Below are 19,128 nucleotides of genomic sequence, written 5' to 3'. Positions count from 1 at the left end.
GGACACCTTCTTACACATGAACAATCCTCCCCTGCACGCAGACACCCTTGCGCTATGGTGCAAGGTTGCCTGCGTTGGTGCTAAGTTGCTGAACTTAGCGCCATCGCAGGCGGGAAACGCAAGCCTGCACCACATTCTTGTAAATATGGTGCAGCCTTGCATTTCAGAAGTGCTGGAGCGCAGCGTTATGCCAAGAAGGCTAACGCCCGCTCCGCCACTACCTTGTACATATCCCCCTATATATGGTGGCATACTGCAGGTAAGTATTTTCTGCCATCAGATGTATTAATACCTCAGGTATCAGTACTTCTGGATTGCAGAAGTACCAGACAATTGAGTTAGCATATATATTTTTGGCTCCTTGCTATTAAGATATATCTCTGGCATTGCCTGAAGATGCAGTGGAAATAGAGGGAGCTACGCTGGAAATTGCGTGCATCTCCCAGTAATTTTCAAAGTGCTGTCAGAGGAAAACTTTGGAATTACTGGTGAAAATTTCTGTATCAGAGAAAGATGGGGGGAAATGAGAGGATTTTAAAAAACCTTCTTCCTAAATTGTTATAAAGCACAAACAGCAGTTTACTAGCCTGTATATATGTGTCCTAAGTTGCAATCTATTTCTCATGTGGGTGTTAGATGTTCTATCCATCATGTGGGTGTTGGATGACTGAGCCCTCATCTGGACAGTGTTTCATCATGAGACTCCCTATCTGGCACTGGAAAAAGCTATCTGTGAAGTAGTACTGATAACACACCACTGATGTGTACATGGGGGTGCCTAATATCTATTATAAAGATAGTTAAACCTGTAGCCTCAACTTACTCTATCCTGTGGTAGTTGAATACCTATAGTGTAACACCTGTTGCCCCCACTTTTAACATCATAAACGTATGGGTGAAGGTCAACTCAAAACAATTTATTGCTGTCAATTTTGCACATGATTCACTCCAAGCCTCAGAGGTTAATTGCGAAAATAGTCAGCCCTTCATCCTCAGATAGTCGATATGTTTCTGTGCACTCTTTTACTGCTAGGACAATCACGTACCTTCACCAGGCCAAATATTTGCTTAACCGGTTCCTGCGGTGACACACAGATTGCAAAATCCTCGGCTAAACTTCAAACATATTAAGGATATAGAAGTCATCACAGCCCCTTGGCCATCTTATTGACCAGAATCAGTTCACTCATTACAACCCATCACTGAACAGAGAATCTCCGCAAGTGAGCAAAGGGCCAATGAAAGGTCTGCATTATTGCAGTACTTTCAAATTCTTAAATACTGGTGTACTACAGAGCTTAAAACTATTCTGTGTAGTCAATGAATGTCGACTATCTGACGTGGAAAGGTTCACTATTTGGAGAAAAAAACTCCATATTTGGTATTAATCATGTGCCATTAGCTGACATGTTCCGGCCCATATAGTTAACAGCAAATACATGGCCTGTGCCAAAATTGAGAACATTCATGTAGAAAAACAAATAAAATAAGGAAGGTGTACGGAATTTACCAGGATAAATGTTGACTCTGCATGCAGGTTGAAATTAGTTGTGGTCTGCTACTGACTCTCTCCTTCCAGCCGTGGCCGGCAGTGGGAGTACCTGCAGGGCGGTGACGTGGGGAAGGGGAGGGGCAGGGTTGGGAGTAGTAATGTATGGATTACGGAGCTTCCCAGGTAAGTAAACATTTAAATAAATTAAACAAATTTCGTTGAGTGCACTGCATCCCCAAATGTGATGCAGTGCGCGCAACAAAATGTGTTTTATTTATTTAAATGTTTACTTACCTGTAAAACTCCGTAATCCATACATTACTAACCCCCACCCTGCCCCTCCCCCTCCCCACGTCACTGCCCTGCAGGTACTCCCACTGCCGGCCGTGGCTGTCCCCTTCCTTGCCCATACTTCTGTAAATAGTGGCTCTGCTCATGCGCTCACCCTGCACCACCCTATCACTTCCATTTAAACAGGACGTACATCTATAGGCAGTGGGCCTCTCACTATGTCACTCCCAAACACCAGCCACGGCCGGCAGTGGGAATACCTGCAGGGCGGTGACGTGGGGAGGGGAGGGGCAGGGTGGGGGGTAGTAATGTATGGATTAGGGAGTTTTACAGGTAAGTAAACATTTAAATAAATAAAACGAATTTCGTTGGGCGCACTGCATCGCATTTGGGGATGCAGTGCACTCAACGAAATTTGTTTTATTTATTTAAATGTTTACTTACCTGGGAAGCTCTGTAATCCATACATTACTACCCCCCCACCCTGCCCCTCCCCTTCCCCACGTCACCTTCCTGCAGGTACTCCCACTGCCGGCCACGGCTGCCAAACACGGAGAGAACATGGGAAGTGAAAGTGTTGGAAAGGGAGGGAAATCTGGGAAGTCATGAAGTATTTTATGAATAGATTAAATTCTTGCTGAATAGGAGTGTGGGCACAATTACTAGGAGAGATATTGCACAGTAAAGGAGATGCAGGATCCATATAATTCATACAGAGGCATTGGGGGAAATTTAAAACAAATGGATGGACGGACGGACAGGCCGATGGAATGATGGATAGATTTCAATAGGAGGAAATATGGTACAAGGGCATTTAGCAGAATAAGAGATAGTGAACAGGAGAGAGTGGCCAGGGAGCATTCAATCATGTATATTTCCTTATGCTGCTTGAATGCTTGTTGACAGCGGCGGCCAGCACAGGACGACGGAACATGTATTACTTATTTAATTATACCTATCCTGTCATCTGCCATTCCCCCTCACCCCCACCCCGCCACGTTTACCTGTGTCGGTCACCGCTTCTTGTAAAAGGTACACAGATGTGGAGTTAAGAATAGTAAATCTATACACATACACATACGTGTGTGTATATGCACTTGCCTACTCAGTATTGTAGTAGTTAATATGCTGATACATCATTGTGGCAGGACTATACTTAAAACACAATATTGCGTTCTCACCTTTTCTGCAGGTAAAAGAGCCTGCGCTGGTGCCGTGTTTGCACAGAGACCTACAAAAAGAAGAACTTCTTCTGCTGGCCTACAAAATCAAAATCCTGAGCCTCTTCAGTCGACTGCATGGATGTCTCAGCTTCCACTCCAAGAATCAGATTGACAAGTTCAAGCCGCCATCATACCTTGTGTCACAGACCCAGAAGCTAATTCACCTCTGTAGGCTCTCAAGCGTCGGAGGGGATATGGGCGCATCTATAAAAGCCATTCTAGAAGACAAGTGAAGACCTTCAACGCAGGATGTGATGCTGTCAGAGGCCAAGCTGGTGTCTTGGTGCGCATGCCAGCGAGAGATCTCCGGCCCCTACTTATCAGTGACCTGGGGACCCCGCTGCGCTTGTACATCCGCAGTCTATCGGCTTCCTCTAACTCAACACCCCCGGAAGCGTTCAAGTGACTTTTTCATTGATGCACACTATTTCCCTCACTTCAGTCTGTAAACCATTTTGTTTCTACTCAATGTATGGTAATAGATACAGCATTTCATGATTACAAATAAATTAATAGGTATTTACAGGGAGCCATTCCCATTACTCAACAGTTTCCAGATAATTTAGCTGATGTATCTCATACTATCTCACACTTTTTAGTCAACTGAAAATCTCAGCTACTCTTGTTTATTTTGCATGGTAGTACAGGTTAATTTTGCACAACTAGACTTGCATTACTGTCTTCATGATAATATTTATTTTCAAAATTGCATTTTGTATGTGGATTGGATATTCTTATGAGACAGTCTTGTGTTAAGTATTGTGGTTTATTTTTCCAAATGCCCCTGGCACTACCGAAGACTGATGCAAAGAAGTGGTGATGGTGACAGTCAGAAAAGCTGTATGTCCCAGTCTACGTTCGCACAGGTAATATAACTCCACACGAATGAGCTGTGTCCTTCCTGTGCTTCGAGCCAGATCTAAAAAGAGTTTGATTAACACAGCAAGTTGCTGCACTGCGGGAATAGGAGAGAGCATAACAGAGCCATATATATTAAGAAGTGGTGCAGTTCTGCTCTTTCCCTGCACTGACATACGTTTGGCAGTCATGTGCCAATGCATGCACCCTTCCGCCATTGTGCAAGTGTGTCTATGTTGTGGGAAGTATCGTTTTTCTGTGAGGAGGGGTCCCTTCCCGTACAAAAACTATACTTTGAGGCTATCCCACGTTGAATAGTTTCCATACAATGCAGCACACATGCAAAGAGGAAAAAAAAGAAGTATGAAAACATTTCTCCTCTTTCTGTCTGCCTCAAGGAGGCACAGGATTTTGCCTCCAATCCCTCTCTACATTTCTTTATAGATATGGATTTGCGTCAAAATCCATGGGTGGTTGCATGGGAACGACCATTCACCTCCAATTGAACGCCCCTTTGGCTCAAGTGAACGCAAGGCAGCGCACTGCGCTATGTTGCATTACTCTGGGTTACAATCCAGCGCACATCATGATTTGCACTGGATTGTAAATCTCAGCGTAGACTTTGCGTTGGGGCTGCGTTTAAAAAAGCATTGCAAACCCGACGCCAGGTCTATGTAAATCTGGGCGATAGTTTATAAATAAGAAATATTCTGCCATCTGCTAAGAAACATAGGGCCTCATTTCTGAGTCCCTATCGGCACTTTTGCGCCCCCGGAATGTCACTTCTGAGTCATTGAGGTGACGCAATGTGCCGCAGCATATTTATAAGGCCATGTAAAGCCACTTTTCGTGGCTTTTCATGGCTTTATAAATATGTGCCCCTTTCATGCAGAAAACTGTGTGAAAGGGGCGTTCCATGGGTGTTGCTGTGGGTGATCCCACACAACACCCATGGAACCTGAAACATTGTCAGATTTACGAGGCATCATAAACCTGGGAATGCGTCAGATCCTAACGCCACCACAGGGGTGGCATTAGGGAGGTGGAACAAAGAAAAATTAAAACATTTCTTCTCGTGCTTTCATTTTTCTGTGGGTGCTGGATTCTGCAGCACACATAGAAAAAGGAAATTGCATTAATGGATTGATTTTGTGCAGGAAGGGCCCCTTCCTGCACAAAATCAATCATCCCTGCAACGCAGATCCCTTTACAACATGGTGCAAAGGTGCCTGTGTTGGCGCACAGCAGCCGATTGTGCGCCAGGAATGCACCATATCATATAGATACAGCGCATTCCTGCAGTTTCTCTTTGCCGTAGGGTAGCGCAGCAGGGAGGCCTACGACGCTTGCCTGCGGCAAAAGCCCATAAATAAGGCCCATAGGGCTTCCCTATGGGCAACCTGTTATTCTGTGTGCAAGTAGTGTATCCAGCAAGTACCGAAAGTGGAGCAACATTTAAAAGGCATGCTATTAACACATGATTCAGAGATAATGTCGGAATGAGGCATATATATCTTACGGTAATTGACTTCAAGTTTTTCCTAGCAAAATGTGTCCAAGAAAATTCCAGAGAGGCTCTAATTGCATGCAACTCAATCCTGATTCGATCACATACATCGATTTGCATGTAAATTGGAAATTGCGGGCCACTTCTAACAAAGCCTTTCTGTTTGAATTTCTATGGTTCTATCTATTTCACTTAGCTTAGAACAAGGGTGTTCAACTGAGATCCTGGATGGCAGGATCCATGCCAGTTTTTCAGTACATCCTCATAAGGTAATTTACATACAGTGACTCTAAATGTAGGTGAAATCTAAAGAGTTACTTACCTAAAGAGTGGTATTCCTAAAGGAGTTGGCCTAACTGCTAGGGCACTCGACCTCGGACCTGGGGAACTCGGTGCGAGTCTCGGTAACGATGCTAAACATCCTGTGATTCTGGGCAAATCACTTAATCTCCCCGTGCCTAACAAAAATGAATGTGTGTCCTCATGTAACGTAACTGGTGCTCATGTAAAGCGCTCTGATACCCGGTTCGGTTGCGGGTCAAGTTCGCGCTATATAAAACTGCAAAAAAAATAAAAATAATAATCTGGCACAAATTCACCCCTCCTATGTTGGATATCGCTTGAGTGGAAACACAAGAAAGCTTTTTTTAACAAGTATCCCTGGGCAGAATGCCAAAGCAAGGTGTCCTGCTAATCCACACACACTGCCAGGGAAGACAAATGCAATGGTTCTCTTTACTAAAGTGCTTACTGCTGGATTTGTTTCAAATATATTCCACCTGTTGGTGTTTCTACGGATATAATAGAGCACATGTAGGGCGCGTCGATTATGCAACTGACCAAATTCTAAACGGACCAATCAGAATCTTCATATGTCAAAATAGACCAGAGGTTTTTATGAAATAAGAATGCACTTTTTTCTAGTGCATTTTATGTTTTGCCTATTGTTCAAATTCCATAATGCCAAGGCTAGCTGAAATGACCCTGTGACACCCCTCCCCCTGATGACATCACAGCGCTGCCCCAAGTCCCATCCGTAGCCCCCTGAAAGACTCATTTACACCTGAGTGGTTGCACAAACTAAACAGCTCTCCTAGGGCCCTGGTTACTTTCTATTCCTGCCGCAGCCTTCATGCCCATTAAATCAGTGGTGGTAAAGACAGTGACAGTGGTAACAAAGAGGAAGACAGAAAGCAGCAATTAGCTATCTTAAATTGTTGATCTTGGTGCCTGTCGAGTTATGTATATTACGAAGTATTCGGCATACATCTAATGTATATAGAGTAATAATACAGAGCTGCAGAACAAAATAGGCATTGATGAGTTGGATTTTTGATTTGTTTTAACTATACCCTCAGTAAAAGTTTATTAAACTTCCAGAACTTCTAATGTACATTCCCTAATTACACAATCTAGTGCCAACGTAGAGTTTACAAACCTGCACCAGAAAAGTCACTTGAACTACTGATGACAATGATGTTGGGAACGGGCTCCTGGGAGAGCTCTGTCTCCTTGCTTTGTCTCTTTAGGCAGGAGGGAAACCTGATGTTTGTGAAGTGCACGACTGCGATGTCCGACACGCCACGTGGACTCCCTTCCCTCCATTTGCATATAATGAATTTGGAGAGGTAGCTCCTTATGTCTCTGCAGTAGAATGAATAGATAAGTGGGTTGAGTAGCGAGTTAGTCTCTCCCAAGAAGAAGAGTGGATCCCTGAGAAGCTCCGTCATGTCGCAAGAGGGGCAGGTAGCCTGGACTAGCCCCACCACGTAGTAGGGACCCCAAGATATGGTGAAGCAGACTATGATAATCAGCACTGTCCGTATAGCCTTGAAATGAGAGTTGGCCGGTGGGTACGCGAACGGTGGACCGCTCCTTACACAGGTACTTTGGATTCTTTGGTGGTGGATGTAAGCAATCTTCCCCACTGCTACGTGGAGGCAAATCAAGCTGACCAACGAAGGAAGAAAAATGCTGAAGCAAAGAATGTAGAGATAATCATTTTTTGCGGCGTAAAAAAGTCCACAGCTGCCATTATAATTGTCTCGTTGCAAGGAAGGGTAAATCAAGGGAATATGTCCCACAAAAAAGGCCATCACCCACAGACCACCCAACAGAACAATGACACATTTCATGTTCATGATCTTCCAATAATAAAGTGGCCGCACCACAGCCAAATACCTGTCCACCGAGATCAAGAGCAGAGTCAGCATGGAACTGACGCAAGGGGTAACGGTCAGGCATAGCCTCAGAAGACAGAAGGACAGGTCACTGTCGAAATCCCCATCGTACAGGTCGTCCAACGCCTCCACGATGCACATGAGCCCCACTAGCAGGTCGGCCGCCGCCAGGTTTATGATGAAAATGAAGTTCTTGCCCTGAGACTTCTTGAGCTGCTTCGAGAGGACCACAATCACCATGATGTTAGTGGTAGCAATTAAGATGCTGAGGAGGCTGTGAAGAACAGCATAGAGGAGATTTGGCATCTTTAGGGGTGGAACAACTGGCCCACTGAATGCGTGGAACCACACAAGGATGACTGCACCGAACTGGGGTTTCCGAATGATGTGAGGTGAAAAAATAGTTCAGAGCCTTCATGCTGGGTTATTTGTTAAAAGTTAGTATGAAATTGCTATGCATTTTTTCAAAGAAGTGGATCAATTCGCCTGCAGTGAGCAAGTCCCTCTTGTCTCGCTTGTGGTCATAATTCTGGTCATGATGTCCTATCTCCAGTCACAATGTTGATGGCCGTCATCCATGGCAGAGGCTTTTGCCCACCTTCCAGAGCTCTGGTGTGCTCGGTTGTTCATGGCATCTCCAGACTCTTCCTGGAACCGCCTCTTCTGACAGGGCAGAAGAGAGACTGAGCGCATGCAGGGGTGGGAGCAGCTGCGACAGCCACCCGTCATCTTCGTTGACGCAGTGATATGCCCTCAATAGCAAAGTGCAAACAAATCATAAAACTTGAACTCATAAAAGGACAGTAGAGGTCTGATAGGAAGAAAAGTCATTTCTCTATAAATAAAAAAAAAAAGAAAAACAGCTGCGAGGAAACAGCACATGGTGTAGGCTGTTATCTTTGCTGAACAAATATTCTAGGCTAATGTTCAACGTTTTCAAAACAGGAAGAGTAGTTGGGTTTTGCTTCACGGTCTGTTGACGTTTCAATACTTTTCTAAATAATAGTAAAATCATTGCCTGCAAGTAATTAGTATTCATCCGAGTGGAAATGCATCTATGATACGGTTGTGTGATGAAGATCTACAGACACAACAACCCTTTTGAGATCCAGCGGCAGGCAGCAAGTCTTCTAAATGATGCCACCTAAGTGCTCAACATTTAGGGGCGTATGTACGTCACTTTCAGTGACGTTGCGGTGGCGATTGAGGCCTCGCCTTATTTACAAGGCAGCGTTGAGCCAATTAACGTGGCTTAACGCTGCCTTATAAATAAGGCCCCCTTTCACGCTATGCTTAGCCTGAAAGGGGTGGGCGGTGGATGTTGCAGTGGGCAACACCTTCCTGCACATAAACAAACTTCCCCTGCACGCAGACACCTTTGCACTGTGGTGCAAGGGTGCCTGCTTTGGTGCAACACTGCTAAGTGTAGCTTCAGCACGGGGGAAACGTAAGACTGCACCATATCCTTGTAAATATGGTGCCCCCTTGCGTTTCTGAAGTGGGGGAGTAAAGCGTTAAGCCATGGCGGCTAACGTCTCACTCCACCACTTCCTTTTATATATTCCCCTTAATCTCATACCTAACATTTTGGAGTCTTGTTTGCATGCTCCAGGTCTGCTATTCAGTGTCCCTCTCTGAGGAGAGATGATTTGCCAAAGTTCAGGCCATATTTTTTGGGGTTGAAGTGTTGTGCCACATTGTAGCGATCAAAATGTCAAGCTACACATATATTGTGGCCATAATATCAACTGCAAAACATCACCATGACAAAGTTGAAGACAATAAATCCACACTTACCTGCACAATATTTCAAGAGTCAATACCATGGTTATTATATATGTGTAAGTCAATAATTTGGGGTTGATAATGTGATAAACGGGATTGAGATCAAAAACATCTTATGTTCATGTCTCGAAAATGACACTGGTTCTAGGGTAACACTCCTAAAAGCTGACTGTAAGGCTCGCTGGGTGGATGGGAGAGCTTACATTCCTTTTAAGTTCAGAAGAAGTTTATTAGGACAAAAGAATTGCACCAATGTGCAGAATATAAAAAACAATGAAGGCAGTAGGCTCATATACAATGTATCAAGTGGGTTTAGAAAATAAACATAACAAATAAGAAATGCAAATACAGTCAAAAATAATGATAACATAAGCTATATTGTACAAAAGAAGGTATAAATATAAATATAAATTAACACTAAGGAAGTCATGGATGTTTAGTAACTTCTTGCTGCAGAGATCTTGGGGTAGTAGAGCATTTAGCACTAGCGTCAATGAATAAAATGACTAGAGCCCATACATCAGAACGCTTGGATGCCAAATGTGATGGATATACAAATGTAGTGTCTAGCCTATGATTATGACAGACAGCATACCACCATGCTTGATATGAAAGCTTAGTGAAATCCTTCCAGTTTCTCGTTATTTGCTGGAAGGCTACTGCTATTAGGAGGTCAATTATTTTGACGTTAAAATCAGAATGTTCCCAGATGGAAGATAAGCTACCTAAAAAAATATGCAATGTAGAAAAGGGATGAGTGGACTGAAAAATTAAGTTTAGTTGAGTCCATACCTTTTCCCAAAAAGGGCGAACAAATTTACAATTAAAGAGTAAATGGAGTAAATAAGCATGTTGGGCCGAGGAGGACCAACATTCATGTGAAACATCAGAGTGGAATGAGTGGATGGTAAGAGGGGAGAATAGAAGTTTAATATAGATAAAGAAGAGCGTTTGCATCATGTTTGCAGCTCTGGAGGATTTCCTAAGTTTAAGCCAAATTTTATCCCAGACATCAACATTTCAGGAGGTGTCAAAGTCCTTTTCCCATAATAATTCTGTCTGAGTTTTGTCTCTTGGTGTGGATGAGGTATGTAAAAAACTGTAGAAGCTTTAGAATGAGCAAGCAACAGAGAATGCAGTTTAGCAGTATGAGTAGAATTGATAGAGCTGTTTAAAGGAGGTGGTCCAAAAGTCAAGGAGGCAGATTGGATAGTTTGTGTTAGGATGGAGTATTTAGAGCAAAAAGATGAAGGGAAATCAAAAACGCGCTTGTGCAAAGGACAGAATTAAATCTCGATTATATAATTGATTGACCCAAATCAGTCCACGTTGCCTCCAGGTTTTCCAATAGAAAGGTTTATTGTTAATTAGGATGTGTAAATTGTACCATATGGGAGAATTAAGAAAAGATGACGAATGTATAGATTGGGATACGTTTAGAAGTAAGTTTAAGTATAGGAGTAGAAACGGATTGTGGTTTGCGTGTAAAAGATAGGTATTCCTGAAAGGAGAAAGGAGAATTGAAAGACTGTTCTAATTTAGTCCAGAGAGGGCAAGGTGCAGAAGGGTCAGAGAGCCATTGTGACGATTGATTTAGCATGAAAGAGTTATGATAAAGAGAGAAATCTGGGAAGTTCGTCCCATCTTCGGATTTTGGACAAATTAATTTACGGATAGACATGCGGGACTTCTTATGTCCCCATAAAAAAGAGGATAAGATAGAGTTAATTTTCCTAAAATGCTTGAGAGGGATAGACAATGGAATATGTGAAATTGTATATAAGACTATGGGAGAGAGCATCATTTTTATGGTATCCAAACGACCCCACCAGGATAAGTAAAGTGGATGCCACTTTGACGTTAAAGAAGATAGTCGCTGTACACAATTATCCATGCGACGCGATACTGTCCCCGCTACGGTTGAGGTAAAATGCAGACCTAGATATTTGATAAATCAAGGACTCCATGAAAAGCCTGAAATAGCAAAATCAGTGCTAAAAGTATATTTTGTCAAGGGCAGAATTTCACACTTGTCTTTATTCAGTTTATAGCCAGAGACAAACGCAAAGGATTGTATCTCTTCTAAAAAGGCAGGAAGAGAAGTTTGGGGCTGCGACAAAAATAAAAGCACATCGTCAGCATAAGCCGCCATTTTAATATTGGAATCATTAAAAGTAAAACCATGGATGTTATCTTTTTGACGAATCCGGATTAGGAAAGGCTCCAGGGCAATATTAAAAAGAAAAGGAGAGAGGGGACAACCCTGTCTAACACCTCTAGCAAGATCGAAGTAAGAGGAAACACCACCATTCACTGTGACAGCTGCTCTAGGATTGGAATATAAGATAGAAATGAGAGCCAACATTTTTTGGGCGACCGAATCCAAACCACTGAAGTGCACGAAAAAGGTATGGCCATTCAACTCTATCAAACGCTTTTTCAGCATCCAAAACGATGCCTGCTAGAGGATGAGACATGTGTGAGACTTTGGATAAAATATCAAAGAATAGGCGTGTGTTGTCTGTAAGAATCCTTCCTTTAACAAAACCAGATTGCTCAGCACCCAGCAAAGCAGGCCTGAGAGATTCTAATTGCAATGCTAGAGCTTTTGGAATTTTTTTATAATCAATATTAACTAGGGATATGGGTCGATATTTCTTACAATATTGGGGATCTTTACCATCTTTAGGGATAAGGCAAATAATAGCGTCAGAAAAAGAACTAGCAGATGCACCACACTGCAAAAAAGAAAGTATAAGTGTATGCAATTTGGGGATCAATAAGGACGCAAAGTGAGAAAATAATTTTACAGTGAGGCCGTCTGGACCAGGAGATTTATCAATTTTGAGGATTTTTAGGGCAGCGTGAAGTTCGTTTGTGTAATATCCGATTCTAAACAGGAAAGATCTGCACGTGCTTCAGGTGGATAATGAATTTTGGATAAGAACTGGGATGTAGAGTGATCAGAAGAAAGGGTTTCAGATGCGTATAGTGTTTAATAAAATTTAAAGAATTCATTTAAGATCTCATCATCCTTGAACTTTAATGAATTGTCAGTACCAAAAATAGACTCTATGTTAAGCTTGTTTTGTTTAACTTTTAAATAATTAGCTAACAATTTTCCAGCTTTATTTTGGCCACCGTAACATTTTGCACTAGATTTAAGTAGATAATTTGAAGCATTGTTAGTGGTGTCTTTATTAAATTGAAATGTAATATTTAGGATCTTGGATAAGCAATCTTTAGATTTGGAAGAGTAATAGGAGTGTTCCAATTCTTTGATCTTGGCTAATAAAGCATTTGTGACCTGCTGAGCTTTCTTACGTTTGTTGGAGAGAAAACGAATAATAAAGTCCCTAGCTGAAGCTTTGAAAGCATCCCAGATTACCTGAAAGGACATACCGTCTGTTTGGTTAATGGCGAAATATTCATGAAAAAAAGAAGTAAAAGATGATGTGAATATTGGGTCCAGAAGAAGGGCATTATTGAAACGCCATTTGCGAGGTAGATTGTGTTTGTGTAAAATATCAAGGTGTATGATTACAGGGGCATGATCAGAGATCAATATAGAACCAATATCCGCCTTTATCAATGACTGAGAAATATTGTGAGAGACAAAGATATAATCTAAGCGGGATTGAGTATGATGTACAGGTGAGTAAAAGGAGTATTCTCGTAGGGTAGGGTTGCAGAGTCTCCAAGCATCTATGAGTTTGTGTTGTTTAATGGTATGTATGAATGATTTGTGAGATTTATGAGGTGTGAAAGGAGCTGGAGAATTTCTATCCGAAAAAGGGTCCAGGATTTCATTACAATCACCAGCAAGGATAAAATTGTCATCATAACATTGTGTAATTTGCTGAGCTAATGAAGTCCAAAAAGAAGGGTCACCAACTGTGGGTGCATATATAATCAATAAGGAGACCGGGACATTATCAATTAGGAATTTAACAAAAACCCACCTGCCCGCCTGATCAGTACAAGAATGATAACTCCATTACGTTTGCCATCACCTGGAGAAAAAAGAACATCACCTACCCATGCCCTTTTGAGTTTCGCAGACTCATTGTTAGACAAATGAGATTCTTGTAAGCAAGCAACATCTGCTCCCAGTTTAGTCAAATGTATCAGTTCCCTCTGACGCTTAATAGGTGAATGTAAACCTCTGACATTCCAAGAAATACATTTTAAAGGCATAAATTAAGGTTGTAGAAGTACAAAAAATTCCAATAAGAATGACATGTGAAATCAATAAAAATACAAGCAATATCAAACCAACTGCACAAAATGTAAGAGAACTGAACTAGAAAGGAGAAGCAAGAAAGAAAGTAATCAAAGTAAAAATGCAACCTCTTTAAAGAAAGGAAGATTGCAGGGTATAAAAAGGAAATGAGGAAGACCAGAGAAGAAAATATGCAAAAAGGGAAAGAAAAGAGAAAGAAGAAAGAGAGCATGAATAGAATAATGAATAATGAAGAAAGAAGACTTACATACAATCCAAGACATACGAAGGGTGGAGGGATGGAAGGCCACACGGAACAGTGACGTGTCCAGGACCCACAAGGGGAGGCAGAGGGAAGGACGTAACGAACATAGTTGAACATAGGTAGGAGAAGACACACACCCGAAACCTGTGGAGGAAGAAAAAATGGTTAGATATATTGCAAACAATAACAACGTAAGTTAACTGCTGCATACATTTTAAGAAACAACAAATGGATCAAAAACCAGAAGATAAAACATGAAAATACTGTAACCAGAAACAGAGTCTGAACGTAATCTAGCTGGAACTAAATGATGTAGTAGTCTCCATTGTATCAGTGTGATGAGAGTACAGGAAGTTCTTTAACTTAATTGGATCCTCATAGGTGGTAGTTTTATTATTGAATGTCACTTTAAACAAGCAAGGGTGAAAAAGACCATATCTTGCACCTAAGGAGCGTAATTGCGGCCGCAGTGCTAAAAATTATTTGCGTCGGCCAGCCGTCGATTTGGAGTAATCCTGGGAAAAGAACAGAAAATTTCCTGACCAAGTTAAACGATTCATTGCTCTAACTGCTGATAGAATCTTCAAGAGGTCAGTATATTCCAAAAAGTACAAGATCACTCCTCTCGGTTTGTGTGGCGACGAAGAAGATGTTTGACGCATCGGTGGACCTAATCTGTGAGCTCTCTGTATATTCAACATGGTACCCTCAGGTAGCTTAAGGAGCTTTAGAAGAAATTATTTAAAGAAGGTGGGCGGATCCGAACCTTCTGTCCCTTCAGGAAGACCATAAATTAAAAGGTTATTCCGTCTATTTCTGTTTTCCAACTGCTCAACTTGTTTGTGAAATATGGAGACCTGTGAACTAAGAGATTCTACTTTAGAAGTAGATGAAGATAAAGAGCCAAAGTTCTACTCTAGCGTAGAGAGTGTACATTCCTGATGTGCTCTGTGTCTGAGCTCCTGTGCTACCCCAACTGCAGGACCTACCAGGACAAACACATTTCATCATGGGATTGATTGGCTCACCTTTGGTAGCTTGGTGTGAGCAACAGGGCAAACCAAGGAGCAAACACACATGAAGTTAAGTGTAACAGACTAACCAAACAACAAAACAGCTAAGGCTGTAACAAACCTAAGACCTAACATAACTTATTTATGAAATAATTAAAATGTCATGTCTTTTTGAGCTTCACATAGGCAAGCTATTTCTTTGTTCCCAGATGGCTGAGCACTGCAAATGTGAAACCACTGACTAAAGGAGGTCTGAAAGCGACTGGAGCTACAATGGAAATGCTGCGAAAGGCCAAAACGAATGGTAAAGAGAGACCTGGAAGAGGATTGGTAGCTCCTCTAAGGCTTCTTGGAGTCAAGATGGCAGAAGCCTTCTTAATGCATATCGGAGTTTAGGGTCCATGATTGAGAGGCTTGGACTCTGAGTAATTAACAGAGAGCCTGTGAAACTGTTGGTGCTTTGTCAAGGATATATGTGAAGAAATGGAATACACCATACTCGTCTGAGGAGTGAGCAGCAGAAGGTGTAATTCAGGGCAGTAGTCTAGACTCTATTCCCCACCCTGAGGATTATGGAAGCAAGCCCACAGGTCAATTCCATTCGGCAGTGAGCGCCTCACTGTGGATTGGTGAGGTGCTTGTAAGAGTGGCTTTGTGGACCCTGCGGAGCTTAGGTACAAAAGGAAATCCACCCGGGTCCCAAAATCTACACAGTGAAACAGTGTGAAGCACACAGCACTTCTTTCTGTGATTCCATCTAGCCTCAGTTGAACAGATGGATAAGTCATAAGAAGATCTCACTGAATTGACTAAGGCCCTGATTATGAGTGGCCCAGATTGGGCTGAAGTATTTACCGCACCTGGTAAATAACAATACTGTTGGATGAGGTATTTAATGGGTGCCGTTGATACTTTCTGTTCTGAGTTTTCCAAGAAAAATGGGGATTTGGTCACGTAATAGGTGTTTAACCACCAAATTTCACAAGTATCGGAATTTACATGCTCCCATCCCAACCCCTCAGTGATCTCAGCAGGTTTGACTTGCCAAATATATGAGGGACAAATGGGGGGTGTTGGGGACAGCACAGTAATGACCGCAATACTTATTTTTTCAATATGCCTGGTAAAAAGGAGTTACTGTAGTAATAGGTGGTGTAAAAAACATTCACAGAATTTGTGGAAAAAAATACATGAAAAATTTGATGAAACAGACCAAAGAGTGATACCGTTCAAGGCCAGATTAGACCAAGTAGAGACATGACAAACAGACCTGGAAAATAAATCCGTCTCTGTGGAGGGCAACATTGAAGAATGGAGAAGACAAAGCAGCTGCGTAATGAGTCTTTGAGATCCTCAAGATTCCAGTCTTAAGCTATGACCTCTATTATCCATTTGGAAAATCAAGAGGAATGACTAGACCCCTCCACAAACAAGGATCATACCAGTTTTTTGGGGTGGTCTCCACCAATAAAGAACCAGACCTAGCAACATTCCTGGACTAAAATCTAAATCAGGAGCTCTCCGCCAACAAAGACTGTTTTCTGCGAGAGCTGTGAAAACCATTAGAATTACATCTAGACGCTCGAAGAAAAGTGGTCACTCAAAAGGTATGGTATTGATAACTCCAGAAAATGACAGCACAAAGAAAGGATCCTACGCCCTGAAGCAATAAGAAATAATCTTCACCACACAGGAAATCAGATATTATTCTATGTTGATCTCAACAAAGGTACTATCATCAGGAGATAGGAAATGCATAAATTGGCTAATCATGTTTGAAATTAACTTAGACAGGTAAAACGCCAGTGGCACAGAAAATAAAACAAGAAAGATCTTAAGGTAAAATATATGGAGGGGTTAGAAAAATATAAAATACTGCTAACTTTAAGTAAATCAAATTACTACTCAAGTAGGGTAATAGAAGCCTAAAACAAGCAGTGAGAAACTTTAAACATGTTTAAGGAACTTGCTTACCCTGAAGCAGCAACATTTGAACTGGTTCCCACTCCGGACTTTTGTGATTAAAGCAATAATGGCCGAACATAAGTTCATTAGATCTCTCCTGGGACTTAAAGCTAGCACGCCAATGACTCTGGTGTACTGGGACATGCCACAAAGGGGTATATCCAAGAAAATAGTTAGACTTTTGCTCTGCTCGTATCATTTGTGGACTTCACCAGCCTTTCAAATCATATTGGTGGGCCTTAGAGATCTTATGTCTCCAGCACGTGACCATACAATCCAGTTTGGAGAAATTTTGGTAATCCCCGAAGAGATACGTGCAACATAAAAAGCAGGTCTAAAAGAGACTTTTTGAGAGTACATAGATATTCAAACTCTGATGAAGTGCAGAGGAATTTTAACAATGGAATTCATAAATGTTAAACCATGTTCATGGTATGAGCCCACAGTTGAAGAGATTACTCCTCTACTCCCTCCTTGCATGTAAATTGTATGCCCAATTAGATACAAGACCCTCACAACTAGAAGCTTCCGTAGTAAGTGGCCGCAAACAGCTCTGGGGGTGGTCTCTGTCCTGCTTGCGCAGGAGCTGCAGAATCCCTAGCCCATATGCTATTTTTCATATGGAAGCCTTTAGGGTCCTTAGGGTTGATGCCAGCAGAATGGTGGTTAAGCCCATCACCAATTTATTTGTGTCAGCATGGATGGATTAGACAATAAATGCATTCAAGGCAGTGAGCAGTCGTTGCATTTACGTACTCCATGAAGTCTACCACCATAGAAATTCCTTTAGGCCGTAGTGAATGGAGATCTTTGTTGGGCCCAGCTTTGTTAACTTGTGTTTGTGAACCAAGTTTGGCACATACCGAAACAAGTGGGATCTTTTTTACCTGAGATCCCAAGATGGATATTTGTTACATTCTGCTTTTGCACTTTATTGCCTTTTGCACTTCCTGAATAAGGGAGCTGTGTATTTTTAAATGTATGTGCAATACTGCTTGGATTGCTGCAGGTCAGTCTGATATTGCTAGCGTTGACGATATTGTTCTTTACCTGGAGCCTGCACATGAATCTATTCTTTAATGTTGACACTGTTTCTTTGCACTTTGGCTCCTCACTCTACGTGAATGTTCTCTTAAAGCATCACCACTTTGGGGTTATCATATAGTTCTATATATTTAGAATTGATGTAATCGACTTTTCTTTTTAGGGCAAGGCCAGTGGTTCTTAATGAAGCCTTGTAAAGCTTTCATAAGACCTTCATTTGTAAGTGCTATAAGTACTAGAGTCTTTTAACCCAAGTTTTTAGCCATTGAAATGGTTTATTCAGTTGAGTATAGGTAATGTGTGCATGTAATGCTGTTCTGAACCAGGGTTTTTGGAGCAGTCTTAGTGTTAACCAAGAATATACTGTGCAAGAGCACGTTTCGTACATTTTGTATAATGTTTTTTCTTAGTTTTCGAAATGTCTGTGTATTTTGTTGTGATGAATGTATACTTGTTCAACTTTAAGATCCTAGCGATCGAAATAAACTTATTATGATGGTGATGAACTCAATAACTAGTTTAGAAATTAAATTCAGAATATCATCACCATATTTCCAAGTTCTCTCTACTACCTGTGCATAGGAAATAGAGCACAGAATAAGACAACTCTGACAAACTTCACTGAAATTACTGGGCATAAATTAAATATTCCACCAGCCAAAGTAAGTATCAGGCTCCTCTAGGGGCCCTTGCCCTCGGAATTGTTGAAAAAGTTCAAGGCTACAGTCTTTCTGCCTGAATAAATCTTCTTAATTTATCCCTCACACAAGGGGCAGTGTAATGCACATTTAAACATGTGGAAGTGATTAAATGATTGAAAAAGCAGGAATTGGATCAAATTGAGTTAAAAAAATGCAGACCTATATCTCTGCTTCCCTTTGGTATCGCTTTGTTCGCCCTGAGTTGGCAGGGTATGCCCAGACATGGGTCCCTTGCTCACTCTACCACTGAATTCAAGATAGCCTGGCTGATGAGGATTATGAATCCGAAAATTACAGTCGCACAACTTGGGTGCTTGATACATAGCATTTAAGGAATCGTAATTTGCGATTCCTTAAACGCTTACGCAAAATTAAGGAATCACAAATTTTGTGATTCCTTAATTTTTCGATGAGAAAACAGCTCATACTTCACGTTTAACGATTTTTCATTCGCAAAACACTGTATTTTTGCGAATCGCAGCGTTTGCGAATGAAAAATCGTTTGATACATATGCCCCAAAGTGAACCCAACCTGCAAGTGCACAAATTCACCTGAACTGGTGTTTTGTCCTAGTTTACATT

The 19,128-nt window shown here is 41.6% G+C and overlaps 2 protein-coding genes across 4 annotated transcripts in view; one reads left to right on the top strand and one right to left on the bottom strand.

The window, feature by feature from the left end:
* ERICH6 (glutamate rich 6) overlaps nt 1-3,548 on the top strand; it is a 407,363-nt gene extending 403,815 nt beyond the window's left edge. For all 3 annotated transcript variants that reach the window (XM_078666090.1, XM_078666089.1, XM_078666091.1), the window contains one exon: nt 2,976-3,548. In XM_078666090.1, the coding sequence (XP_078522216.1) occupies nt 2,976-3,239 (264 nt within the window). In that variant the 3' untranslated portion in view covers nt 3,240-3,548. The remainder of the gene's footprint in view (nt 1-2,975) is intronic.
* A 3,253-nt stretch (nt 3,549-6,801) lies between these two features.
* On the bottom strand, nt 6,802-7,857 carry LOC144790768 (glucose-dependent insulinotropic receptor-like). Its single transcript, XM_078665466.1, has one exon. It carries the CDS (start codon nt 7,855-7,857, stop codon nt 6,802-6,804), a length of 1,056 nt encoding a protein of 351 aa, XP_078521592.1.
* Nucleotides 7,858-19,128: the final 11,271 nt, after the last annotated feature.

This window comes from Lissotriton helveticus, chromosome 11 (genome assembly GCF_964261635.1).
Source record: "Lissotriton helveticus chromosome 11, aLisHel1.1, whole genome shotgun sequence".
Lineage (NCBI taxonomy): Eukaryota > Metazoa > Chordata > Amphibia > Caudata > Salamandridae > Lissotriton > Lissotriton helveticus.
The sequence above is the reverse complement of the archived record's forward strand: the minus strand, read 5'-3'. Positions and strand labels throughout refer to the sequence as shown.